This window comes from Pseudophryne corroboree, chromosome 4 (assembly GCF_028390025.1).
Source record: "Pseudophryne corroboree isolate aPseCor3 chromosome 4, aPseCor3.hap2, whole genome shotgun sequence".
In the NCBI taxonomy this organism is placed as follows: Eukaryota; Metazoa; Chordata; class Amphibia; order Anura; family Myobatrachidae; genus Pseudophryne; species Pseudophryne corroboree.
In genome coordinates, this window is record NC_086447.1 from 734,431,475 (window position 1) to 734,445,549 (window position 14,075).

At 45.5% G+C, this 14,075-nt stretch overlaps 1 protein-coding gene across 2 annotated transcripts in view; it reads left to right on the forward strand.

Moving 5' to 3' along the window:
• ACOXL (acyl-CoA oxidase like) overlaps positions 1–14,075 on the forward strand; it is a 990,492-nt gene that overhangs the window by 294,021 nt on the left and 682,396 nt on the right. For both annotated transcript variants that reach the window (XM_063918088.1, XM_063918087.1), the window contains exon 8: positions 10,201–10,273. In XM_063918088.1, the coding sequence (XP_063774158.1) occupies positions 10,201–10,273 (73 nt within the window). The remainder of the gene's footprint in view (positions 1–10,200; positions 10,274–14,075) is intronic.

Below are 14,075 nucleotides of genomic sequence, written 5' to 3' on the forward strand. Positions count from 1 at the left end.
TCCCGGCTTCAGGTCAGGGGGGAAGGCCGGAAGCCCCGGGCGCCGCGGCCTTCCCCCAGGGCAGGGGCAGGGGGCGCAGCGGGACGCACCTGCCAGGGGGGTCACCGCCGACCGCCGCCGATTCCGGGCCTCCTCGTCAGTCTCCCGGCGTCCCCTCACGAGATGGCCACCGCCCGCAGCACGGTCCTCCGGCCGCGTCCACCGGCCGGCCGGCCTCGGGTCCCAGGCTCCAGGAGTAGGTGTAGAAGGGAGCAGGCAGGGTAGTTCACAGCGGTGACGCTGGTCCGTTCCGCCGCTCCGGCCCGGCTCCAAACTCGAGCCCCCGGCTTCAAGGGTGGGGAAAGGCCGCAATCCGCAGGAGTGCTTAAAAGCACTCCCCGACTCCGCGGGTCCCCCACAGCAGCTGCAGACACACACTGAGGGTCTCAATCAGGAGTCTGGGGCGGCCCAGTGCAGATCTGGGGAGGGAAAGGTGTGTTAGAAGGCCTGAGTGAGCAGGAGCTGTGGAGAGCACGTCCTCTCTCCAAGACGACCAGGCCACGCCCCCCCATATATTTTTAACATATACATGTAAAAGCATGTGTAAGCAAAAGTACTTTGGCACCAATGTTGTGATATCCTAAATGTTTAAATAAAGGCTAAGTATTTAATCCTGTCCTGTGGCAGTGATACCTTCTACACAATGCTAAATAAAATAAGCAGTAACGTACTAAATAGATAATTTATGCATATATTCTTTGATCTTTATAACCCCTTATTCACAGTTGCATATGGTCTCTGTGATTAATAATCTTGTGTGTAATTAAATAGATGGTGAATTAAAGTCCAGTATGCCTAGATCCTATTGCTTCTACTGTTTCACAGTCATGCTCAGAACAGAGACGGTGGATTAGAGGGCAAGAGGAGGCCGTTGGTTTGGAAAGAATTTTAAGTGGAGTACCTCTGCTCTCAGTATGCAACTGTCTCTGTCAACTATGCGAACATCTGTATAGCTTGCAGATTGTGTGCAACTCAGAATCAGGCCCACAAGGTGCCAAAAATCATTAGAATGAATACTACAAAAGATCAGGCCTTAATGAACAATGGGGTTCATTCCGAGTTGATCACAGCCAGCAACTTTTTGCTGCTGGTGCGATCAGCTAATCCCCGCCTATGGCGGAGTGTATTTTAGCTTAGCAGGGCTGCAAACGCTTGTGCAGCCCTGCTATGCTAAAAATGTTTTGTGTAAAACAAGACCAGCCCTGGACATACTTACCCTGTGAGACAATCTCAGCGTTGATGGGGCCGGCTTTGACGTCACACCTCTGCCTTCCGTTCGCCTGGACACGCCTGCGTTTTACTTACCACTCCCCAAAAACGGCAAGAAACGGTAAGGTGACGCCCAGGAACGCCCTCTTGCTGTCAATCTTCTTTGCGGTCGCCGCTGCGACCGCTTTCTTCATTGCCAGCGTCGCTGTCGCCGGGTAACGACAAGCGTGCGCATGCTGCACATGCGCATTCCGGACCCGTTCGCACCGCAGCGAAGAACCGCTGAGAGCAAATGGGTCGGAATGACCCCCAATGCCTGCAAAGGAGTAGGTCATCACCTCTTCACAACTTTACCATACTTTATCTTGTAGATGTAATATCTTCTGCAAAAGCTCAATTTGGAAGAAATGTTATTCAAGCAGTTACTCTATAAAGTTTCCCAATTTCCCTGCCAGTGAAGTTTATGCTTGAGAGCACCATATTTAAAAAAAAAAAAAGTTTTATGTTGCTATGACCCATTTGTATATGGCTGCCATGGAGATAAAATAAAAAAAGGAGAGACTTATTTACTGTTAATTTCCTTAAAATACTCTGTGGCAGCCAACATTGCCACCTTTGTCGTTGAGCTTCTCAGGTACAGTTGGGCAGTATTTAAAAGACAGGAGAAGGAAGAGCTTTACTATGTGCTACCTGTATTTTTTTCTTTAGAGGGGTTCAGTATGGGATCCCCGCATCCCGACTGAGAATGCCTGCCATAGATGGGTTAATTGTTTTAGGCCCCTAGCCTAACCTGCCTGGTGGCTAGGGTTAAGAATCTGGGGGTGGCGGCTAGAGATAAGACTCTGGGTTTACGGCTAACCCCCCTTCCTCCCTCCAATGCCTTACCCTAACCCCCCCTTCCCAGCACTAATCGTGACCCCGATACTTACCTAAAGTATGTTGGTGGGCGGCGTCCCGGTGCCAGTATTCCGCGTGGTGTCACATGACTGCCAGCATTCCACCTGATGGGATTGTAAATTTATCCCCTTTACAGTGCTCTGCTTTCTAAGAAGTTCACCCATTTTTGTAGGGCAGCAATTAGACGGAAATTAAGTCAATTTCGGTCTGGCACTCCCTAGTGTCCCCGCAGCAGTCTGTGTGCTTTCGCCCAAAATTGCATAATGGCTCAGTATGAATGATGTGAAGACAGTCATACAGCACGGCACCGCAGTATGAGTTTTAAATAGATTTAATGCTGGTAGCAGCATTAAATCTATTGAAAACGCATACTGCACTGTCGTGTTGTATGACGGTGTCTTTACATCATTCATACTGGGTCATAATAAATATATATATATATATATATATTGAAGAGAGAATAGATGTGCTATATTGATAACCCTCCAATTCAAACATGTTGTTTATTATATAGATAAATGGTTCCCAAGCTTTCTTGAATTACAACGCCCTAGATTATCAGGATTATTTCAGGCGCCCCTAGGGTAAAAGTTTTTTTTTATTTTTCATTGTAAGTTTGGAAAAAAATATTCAATTAAGTCTATTGTGTCTTAGGGGGGCATGCAATCACCTGTGAAGAAATATCGGATGCGAAAAATTTTAATTTTTTTGCGATTCCCCCCTCCCCCAATGTTTCTTTCGTATTTTTTTTAATGGCTAGCCAATTTGGTCTTCTATACATTTTCTCATGAAAACACACAGGTTCAGTGAACCCTGTGTGTTTTTGGTAGAAACAGCCCCGTTTTTGGATGCAATAGTAATCAACCGCAGCTAACTGGATACCCCCCCTATATGTCATCCTTAGGGTCACTCACTGTATGTGGTGTTGTACAGTTGTGCTTCTGATTGTCCACATATTATATGATTGGCAGCCACTAGCACTGGTTTTGGCTATCACTTTGACCATAAATAATTTGATTTGGTCCTGGACCACCACCCTGAGGCATCCCTGCCAGAGCCTTGTGGCACAAGGTTTGGGAACCACTGATAAAGATTTTAGTTAAATTCTAAGAAAGATATGACAAAAAAGAAGAGCACATCTTTTCCATGTAGGGGTCACTGTTCTAATGTGCAGAAATTAAATTATGAATTTGTGTTATACCCATATACTGTATATCCTGAATGTGTCTCATTCAAGTAGCAAGTGCCTATTTATAACTTGTTACAGCTGCTAGGGCTTACGGTCATTAGGTCGACAAGACTTCGGTCGACAGACATTAGGTCAACCACTATTGGTCGACATGCAGTAGGTCGAGATGGAAAAAGGTCGAGAAGTTTTTCAAATTTTTTTTACATTTTTTTTAACTTTTTCATATTTTACGATCCACGTGGACTACAATTGGGAACGGTAACCTGTGCCGGGCGCAGCAGCGCTCGCCATGCGAGGGGACACGGTGCACTAATTGGGGTTCCCCGTCACTTCTCAAAGAAAATGACAACCAAAAAGTAAAAAAACTCATGTCGACCTTTTTCCATGTTGACCTAATGACCATGTCGCCCTAGTGATCATGTCGACCTATTGAACATGTCGTCCTAGTCACGCTGTAGGCCTAATGCATGTTGACCAATAGTGGTCGGCCTAATGACTGTCGACCTAAGTCTTGTCGACCTAATGACCCATACCCGCTGCTAGACTATAGCTGGAAACATTGATATATTTGTTGCACTTCAAAATGGATAAGGTTAATTTTCTCATGAATGTATAACCTTTCTGTGTGTGATAGCAGGCAAGATAGGACAGGAAAGTAGGAATAGTAAATGGGAATACAGAAAATAATAACTATATGGTTACCCATATAGATATACTATATATTATTTAGATTTTAACTTCTATTATCCTCATATAAGTTATATTAGGGTAATTCTGTCCCCCATATGGGTAGTCCGGAAATGTATGTCTTGAATAGAATTGGTAACCTCGCATACTGTAATATGTAGAATCCTCTGAGTATTTTATTGATAATTAATCTGTTCTCATACATTAAAATAGATAAGTGATATTACAAATAATCTAGCAATTGCAGTGAAAACCCTGTAACTGAGTATATTACAGATATAGGGGGAATTCAATTAGGTGCGAGTTTGGTCTTCCAAACTGAATTCATGACAAATTCAAATTGCGAATTACATTTGCAATTCCATTCCAAACTTGCATTTCTTTTTCAGAATAAATTTGGGTGTTTTTGTTTGAACCCTCCTGAGCAGGTGATATGGTAGGGGAAATCTTTATTTTAAGGTGCAAATGTTGGGATTTGCTTCAGAACCCCTTGGACATTCCCTAAAATGACTAAGCATTAGGGAGTTTTAAGTTAGCTTAATTAGACCATTAATTACATGTCATTGTTAAGGTTAAAAAAATGTATTGGCCTCAAATTACCCCAAATCACATTTCCCTTACATCCTAGAGAATGCTGGGGTCCAATTTAGGACCATGGGGTATAGACAGGTCCACTAGGAGCCACTGGCACTCTAAGAGTTTAATAGTGTGGGCTGGCCCCTCCCTCTATGCCCCTCTTATCAGACTCAGTTTAGAAAATGTGCCCGGAGGAGCCGGTCACAGCTAGGGGAGCTCCTAGGAGTTTTCTTAGTTTTATTTTTTTATTAAAGTCAGAGTTTGATGTTTTACAGGAAGGCTGCTGGCAACAGCCTCCCTGCTTCTTGGGACTTAGGGGGGAGTAGGAGCCAACTTAATGAAGAGTTAATGGTTCTCTACTCTGCTGACAGGACACTGAGCTCCTGAGGGTGATGATCGCAAGCCCATGAGGCGCCCGCTCACTCCTGCAGCACGGCCGCAACCCCCTAACAGAGCCCAAAGAAAGAAGAGTGGTGAGTACAGCGCCGGCGTCCCGATTAGCGGGTCGCCGGCAGGTATGGCGGCACATAAGTGGAAGCGCAGCTCTGACAGGCTGTGCTCCAGGAAGGCTCAGCAACAGACACCGTAGGCGCGTTGAGGGGCGTCCTGAGCCAGCGCGGATAAACCCTACACTGGTCACACAGCTAACGGGTTAATCCCGCTGTTAACACTAAACCCTCAGGCCAGTATAAACAATAAGTGCGGGAATCCGTGTGCCATTACAAGGGGCTTCCTCTCAGAACGGTACCAGCACTCACCAGCGCCATTTTCTCCCTGCAGATCATAGGAAAGGACACTGACAGAGAGCGCTGCCCTCCACATATCTCCAGCTATACCTCTGCGGTACCAGGGTGTTATAGACAGGGGGGGGAGTTTCATAACAGTACTAATTACCCTATTAATGTTAGTTAGTCAGCGCCGGGCTTTTATCATAATAACTGCCTACAGGGGCGCTGTGTGGCTGGCTCCTGATACTCTGTGACTCTCTGAAGGTACTCTGGGGGAAACTGTGTCTGACATTTTCCTGTGTGTGTGTGTGTGTATCCACATTACCATGTCTAAGGACTCTGTGTCCTGTGCTGCAGAGTGTTTATCTTCTCCTGAGGAGTCTATTCCATGTACTCAGGACTGCAGTATATTGTCTCAGTCTTCTGAATCCGAACCCCCGTGGGTGGATTCTTTAAGGGGAATGATATCCCAGATTTCAACAAGGATGTCGCATACTGAGAAAGAGACGCTCCCACTACTTCAGCTAAACCCCACCTACATGCCCGCAAAAATGTACACTTGCCCAGATAATGCAAGCTGACACTGATACCGACTCTGATATAGGGGACGGTGATGGGGATATGCAGGGGGGGGGGATGCATCCTTTGCAAAAGGGGTGCAACTAATGATTGAAGCCATTAAGGATGTTTTGCATATTTCTGAGAAGGTACCTAAGCAAGTAGAGGAATCTTATTTTACAGTAAATAAGAAATCCTCCCTTACCTTCCCTGCTTCTAAGGAGCTAAACTCCTCCTTGTTTGAAAAATCATGGGAAAACCCAGAGAAAAAATTCCAGATCCCTAAAAGAATTCTCATTGCTTTCCCTGAAGAGTATAGAAAGTAGTGGGAAAACCCACCTATAGTAGACGCTTCTGTATCTAGGTTGTCTAAAAAGATGGTTTTACCTGTCCATGGTTCATCCGCCTTAAAGGAGCTGGCTAACCGCAAGATTGAGACTACGCTCAAATCACTATTCACTGCTACAGGCGTGAATTTAAGGCCCACTATTGCTTGTGTGTGGATTTCTAAAGCCATAGTAAAGTGGTCAGGCACATTACTAGAGGAATTAGATACTATGGATAAGAGTAACATTGACTTGTTTTTACGTCACATACAGGATTCTGCAGGTTTCATGGTGGAGGCCATGAAGGACATTGGCCTGCTTAATGCAAGGGCTACTTCCATGGCAGTATCGGCACACAGAGGACTCTGGATGCAGAATCCAATAAAAGTGGAAACCCTGCCCTTCACAGGTCAGGGACTATTTGGGGAAGCATTGAGATGCGTGGATTTCCATGGCGACTGCTGGTAAGTCGACATTTCTTCCCTCAGCAGCAGCAGCGGTTAGGAAATCTTATCCTATGCCTACACTGCAGTCCTTTAGAGGAGGTCGGCGAAAAAATCCAGAAAACCTGCACCAACAGGTTCCCAGGAACAGAAACCAGGTTCTGCTTCCTCCAAATCTTCAGCATGACGGTGGACCTCCCAGTCTGGAGATAGAGCAGGTGGGAGCGAGACTAAAAGATCTCAGTCACATCTGGGTGTCATTATACATAGACCCCAGGGTAATATTGTTGCCCAGGGGTACAGACTGGAGTTTCAGGAACTCCCACCTCACAGTTTCTTCAAACTAAAAACCAAGGGTTATTACTCAAACCTGTTTGTGGTACCGAAATCGGACGGTTCGGTAATGCCTATATTGAACCTGAAGTCATTGAACCCCTACTTAAGGGTTTTCCAATTCAAGATGGAGTCTCTGAGAGCGGTTATCTCAAGTCTGGAGGAGGGGGGGGGGATTCCTAGTATCCCTGGATATCAAGGATGCGTACCTTCACATTCCGATCTGGCCGCCTCACCAGGCCTATCTACGGTTTGCACTACAGGACTATCACGATCAGTCCAGACATTGCCATTTGGCCTCTCCACAGCACAGAGGGTGTTCACTACGGTCATGGCGGAGATGATGCTCCTCCTCCACAAACAGGGAGTGAACATAATTTCATATCTGGATGATCTACTGATAAAGGCATCTTCCAAGGAGAAGCTGTTGCAGAGTATTGCTCTCTCAACTCAACTACCCCGGGATCATGGGTGGATCCTGAACCTTCCAAAGTCACATTTGGAACCGACAAGGAGACTGCCCTTCCTGGGGATGATACTCGACACGTTAGTGCAGAGGGTGTTTCTACCACTGGAGAAAGCGTTGGTGGTCCAATCAATGGTCCAGGATGTCTTGAAACTAGCCCAGGTATCTGTTCATCAGTGCATTCGTCTTCTGGGGAAGATGGTAGCCTTCTTCGAGGCTCTACAGTACGGAAGATTCAATGCACGGTTCTTCCAGCTGGATCTCCTGGACAAGTGGTCGGGATCACAACTTCACATCCACCAGCGGTATACGCCTGTCGCAGAAAGACAGAATTTCACTCCTTTGGTGGCTGCAAACTGCTTACCTGCTCGAGGGCCGCAGGTTCGGGATTCAGAATTGGATTCTTCTAACCATGGATGCAAGCCTCAGAGGTTGGGGAGCAGTCACCCAGGGGGAAAACTTCCAAGGAAAGTGGTCAAGTCAGGAATCTGTCCTTCCAATAAACATTCTGGAACTAACGGCCATATACAACTGCCCTCTACAAGCGGCACATCTTCTGCAAGATCGAGCCATTCAGGTTCAGTCGGACAATGTCACAGCGGTGTCCTACATAAACAGGCAGGGCGGAACGAAGAGCAGAGTTGCAATGTCAGAGGTAACAAGAATCCTCCTCTGGGCAGAAAGACACGCGCTGGCGCTGTCTGCGATCTTCATTCTGGGAGTGGACAACTGGGAAGCGGACTTCCTCAGCAGACCTGATCTCCATCCAGGAGAATGGGGCCTCCACCCCGAGATATTCGCAGAGGTAACAAGCCAATGGTGTGTACCTCAGATAGACATGATGGCCTCTCGCCTCAACAAGAAGCTTCGGAGGTACTATTCCAGGTCACAAGACCCACAGGCAGTGGCGGTGGATGCCCTGGTGACTCTGTGGGTGTTCCAGTCAGGGTATGTGTTCCCTCCACTTCCACTCATCCCAAGAATTCTCAAACTAATAAAAAGTTCATGAGTTCCGGCGATCTTTATTGTTCCGGACTGGCCAAGAAGGGCTTGGTATGCGGATCTTCTGGCATTACTGCTGGAGGATCCGAGGCCTCTTCGCGAGGACCTTCTACAACTGGGGCCGTTCGCCTATCAAGACTTACTGTGGCTACGTTTGACGGCATGAAGGTTGAACGCCAGATCTTAGCTCGGAAGGGCATTCCGAACAAGGTTATTCCTACTCTGATCCGAGCTAGGAAGGGTGTAACGTCTAAACATTACCATTGGATTTGGAAAAAGTATGTGTCTTGGTGTGAACCCACGAAGTTTCCTACTGTTGTGTTTCAATTGGGACGTTTTCTTCTCTTTCTGCAAGCAGGTGTGAATGTGGGCCTATGCTTGGGCTCCATCAAGGTCCTCGGGCACAGTTTCTAGACTGAGTCTGATAGGAGGGGCCAGCCCACACTCTCAATCTCTTAAAGTGCCTGTGGCTCCTAGTGGACCTGTCTATACCCCATGGTACTAAATTGGACGCCAGCATCCTCTACGGACTACGAGAAAAGGATTTACTGGTAGGTAATTTAAAATCCTATTATTTTTTTCAACTTTGTTTTTCTACTTTTTTTTTATGAATTCCTTTGTAATTAAACAAAATTTGGAAGCTGTTTACATCTTTTTAATGTTTTTTAAATTTGCATAAATTATTCATCTGACACTTTTTAAAAGCATCTGGTATGTTCCTTATGCACAGTAACAGCCTTCTATATAGTCCTGCTAACGAAGTTGCCACTTTTTTGGGATCCAGGAAGGTCTCTCCACTTATTCATGTTCTTTTCCCGAGTTTGCTTTTTGGACAAAGGGGGTCATTCCGAGTTGATCGCTAGCTGCCGTTGTTCGCTGCATAGCGATCAGTGAAAAAAACTGCTAATATGCACATGCGTATGCACCGCAGTGTTCATACGCGTCGTACGGGTACGAAGTCCTTTGTGGTTTTGCACTGGTTCTAGTGAAGATTCCAATCGCACAGCCGATCGCAAGGAGATTAACAGGATGAGGGCGTTTCTGGGTGTCAACTGACCGTTTTCTGGGAGTGTTTGGCATGGCCGGGCGTTTGCTGGGTGGGTATCTGACGTCATTACCGTGTCACTCGTCGCAGCAATTATCGAACAGGATAAGTAACTACAGGGCTGGTCTTGTTTTGCACAAAATGTGTTTGCAGGTGCTCTGCTGCACAGGCGTTCACACTCCTGCAAAGCGAAAATACACTCCCCCCCCGTGGGCGGCGACTATGCGTTTGCATGGCTGCTAAAAACTGCTAGCGAGCGATCAACTTGGAATGACCCCCATAGTTTGCACAACCTTGCTTCAAGTAGTGCGAATTGGCTTGTCTAATTGAATTGTGCGAATCTCAGGTACACGCATGAAAGCATGTGAATTTGCTTTCTGCAAGCTTGCACCGAATTGAATCCCCCCCGTATTCTCCATAAATCTGTTTGACGGCATTGAGGTTGAACGCCAGATCTTAGCTCAGAAGGGCTATTAACTTTGTAACTTTATATGTGATTATTCTATAGTGCTGTATTCTGTTCTTCATTGCTATCGCTGGTTTTTGTCAGATACAGTGACAGTGAGCAGCGTAACATTTTGACCTTTGTTCCAAATCTGCCAAAAATTGGAAATATTATATAATTCTGTAACTTTGTAAATATTTTGAAATTTGCAAACTAAAATCATTTGTTTTGGCTTTCTCCTTTTTCTCTTACTAAAGGTCTTCATGGTGTAGACAATGGGATTCTGTCATTCAGTCAAGTTCGGATCCCAAGGGAAAACCTGCTGGACAAGTTAGTACATTAACATTGATTTATATTTGGCAGGAGTAACACGTGTGGTTAGTAGTACTTCCAATAGATGCCAAGACCTATGAGTTAATATCAACCTGAAACAAGCTGTATAGAGCTCTCTGTTTTGATATTTATCTAGCCCTGTAATTTACTTTAAAAAGACGTCTTATAATTATATTTTACTACTTTAATTAGAACTTTTAAAACTCAAAGGTCATACCTGTGTTCCTACTGCTAGGTTATTTGAATATTTATTAAACTGGCATCAATGAGAGTTCTGAATTTACAGATTTTAGGATAGAACAACAATTCTTAGCTTTATTATAGTCCAAATAACAGTCCACTGCTATACAACCGCGTAGCAACCCATGCAGCTGTTGTGGACCTGACAATGAGGACAGTCCCAGTGTCATCATGTGAAATCTAGTCACTAGTTTTTTTTTTATATGCATTTATTTTCATTTCCAAATGCAAACTAAGTCATTGTACGCAGGCCATGCATCTTGCATACTTGCATATGATAAAAAAAGTTACTGGGTCGGTAATAAAACATAAGATTAAAACAATAACATGATAAACCTTGTAAAAGCACATGGGGGGTCTTTCCTTCGCTGTGCTACGATCAGGCACTCAGACATGCAGGGGGACGCCCAGCACAGGGCTATCCCACCCCACATGTCAGTGCTGCCCCCCCTCCCCCCCGCAGAAATGCAAAAGCAGGAGAACCTCTTCGCTGCTCGGGTCACAGCGACTGCGTGTCAAGTCACGCAGCCGACGCTGCCCGCCCCCCCCCCCCCCCAATTGTCCGGCCTGCGTTGGCCAGACCGCGCCCCCTAAACGGCAGCTTAACGCCGCCGTCCAGCCCCCTCCCGCCCACCGACCGCCTCTGCCTGTCAATCAGGCAGAGGCGATCGCTAGGCAATTACGGCCGTCGGACGTCTGGCATGCGCCGGCGCACTGCGGCGCCGGCGCATGTGCACTTCCGACCCAATCGCTGCGATAAAGTGCAGCGAGCAATCGGGTTGGAATGACCCCCGTGGTACAGCACACAGTTGAGCTTTGACACATTAGTGTGGTCAAATAAAAAAAACTGTCCTTTCTCCTTTGTTCTCCCCGCTTTAAAATAAGCAAGGTTGGCATAGCACAGCTAAGATGTGCTAAGCCATACAGCAAACACAGCTGCTGTTCCTGCTGACTGGGGGCATATACACTGGGCCATGGGAGAGGAAGCAAAAGCCAAAAGGCAGTATCATTCTGTGGGGTCTATTTACTAAGCCTTGGATGGAAATAAAGTGGACAGAGATAAAGTACCAGCCAATCGGCTCCTAACTGTAAGTTTTTCAAACCCAGCCTGTGACATGATAGTTAGGAGCTGGTTGGCTGGTACTTTATCTCCATCCAAGGCTTAGTAAATAGACTCCTAAGTCTTTTAGGGGTCTATTCATGAAGCAGTGAAAAGAGTAGAGAAAAGGACCAGTAGAGAAGTTGCCCATGGCAACTAATCCGTTTTGGAGGTAGACTTTATCAAGTACATTCTATAAAATGTAAGGGAGATGCTGATTGGTTGCCATAAGCAACTTCTCCACTGGTCTGTTTCTCCACTGTTTTCACTGCTTTATGAATAAACCCCATAGTTATATTGTATGCCCCCAGATATTTTCAGTAGCCCTCCTATACTACGTATATGATGTTGACCTGATCACTATTTTGTAACTTGTGAGGCTACTGTGTATTGGCAGGTTGGCTATATGCTGGATTGTGAGACTGGATTAGCTGTTTTTTTTTCTAAGGCTCCATTGAAATATTAGTTTGCATCTATAGGCATATTGGCAATATGAGAGCATGTCAGGCTGTATGGTGGCATTTGTTACATACTGTATACATAGTATTTCATATTTCTTTCCATGCTACATAAATATTTACATTATCTTTGTACTTAATAACACACATAAATAAATCATGTTGTAGTATTGTGCACTTAAACCCTTTTATGCTGCTACGGGGCTACAGCTCAGGGTTTCCGGTTTTCTTTGTCAAAGCAAGATCTGCGTAACTGTGAATGTGTAAAATGTTACTTAGAGTTTTTGTGTCCTGTTCCCCACCCTTACACTGTATTGGTCTCATCCCCTCTGGCATTGTTTGCAATATGTTTGCCACTGGGCCTAAAAGTTACACCCCAAACTATGGAAATAATGATCTTTATACGGTCATCAGCACTATCAGCATATTGATTATATGGCTGTTCAGGTAAAAAATAAATAAAAAATCATGAACTTGAAAGCGATTTAATATGAGTCAGTATGAGTCAAAAAGATTAAAACAGGAAATGTGTTTTAAAATTCTCCCCGAGTCTCTTTCACAAAGCAAAACTGCTTATCGGCTTCAGAAATGTGCTTTGATAAAGGAAAGCTAACACAGAACTTCAGAAAGAGAGATTTGTTTTATGTTCTCTCCTCCTATCAAAACGTTTTCAAGATTTTATATTCCATAACTAATACTGTATACCTTGAGCGCCAGAAAAGGCTGCACTCAGTGACCACATCAAGGGTCTTACTATCTGATAATCTGATGTTACTTCAAGAACACTTGACATTTATCATTTTCATGATGGCAAGCCCATATTTTTCCTTTTTTATTCTTTTACTAGCTGAATACCCATGCTTCGCTACGGGATGAGAATAGTAAATTAGAATTATAGTTGTTAGTTAATTTACGTTGGTTGGAGATCTAGTATATAGGCATATCTTTCTTCCCTGACCCACTTTATGTAGAGGCCGGACCTGCTCTTCCCACTATACAACTCTCAGTCTGTGGCTTCTTGCTGCCTCCATTCGCCTCCTCGCATCATGTCCGTGACCCTGTGAAATGATCGATTTATTTACAGTTTCTTATATAGTGTCACGCTCTGCGTAAATTGGGGTTCCGACAACTGAGTTTTTGGCTGAAGGGACAGCTACCTGTGAGGAGAGTAAACGAGGTGGCTGAATGTAATTCCTCCTCATGGGGTGGAAGCCAAACTAAGTGTTAACGTTGGCCGGAGGGCATAAAGAAAAGGAGGACTTCGTAGGAATATAACTGTAGTTTTAATGAATAATCAGGCTGTACACGAATATTGGAGAAATAGAAGAAACTGGAAGAATTAGAGTCTATGGTTAAATTACTTGAAGAGTGAAGCTGAAGAACTCCGGTAAATAAGAACTGAAGAGAAAACTGTGTTTTATGATTAAAAGACTGAAGTACTTGGACTTTGAAGAAATGAAGACGTGGTTTGTGATTGAAAGACGAGGCTGAAGAACTTGGACTTTGAAGAAATGAAGACGTCTGCGGGAACCGCCGTTAGCACCTGGAGCTCCTCTACGACCTGGGACCCCGTGAGCGCTTCCACAAGTGGCAACAGACTTAGACAGCAGGACTGCAGCAGCGTTTAGGTAACCGATGGATGAGAGCAACCAGAAGTAACCTGGAGAACCTTTTACAATGAGTAACTTGAAGCACTGGCACTCTCCCTCTGAGCCAGCCCCCTTTTGTAAGGGGAGAACACGCAGGATTGGCTGGACACAGATTGGGAACTTCATTGGTAATACTCTGGTCTCCAACATGGCTGCCCCCAGCACAGGAGACATACTTAGCTGCTAGCACACAGCTTCAGCCAGCTTCTGTCTCTGACCCACTATACTGTGTCACCACTAGAGGACCTTACCGCAGCGATCCCCGTCGCAGCACCCAGCTCTCCAGGCCCTTGGCAGCCGCACATACGTCCAGGAGGACCCACCGCCAGCAGCTCCCTGCCGCCGCAGCCGCA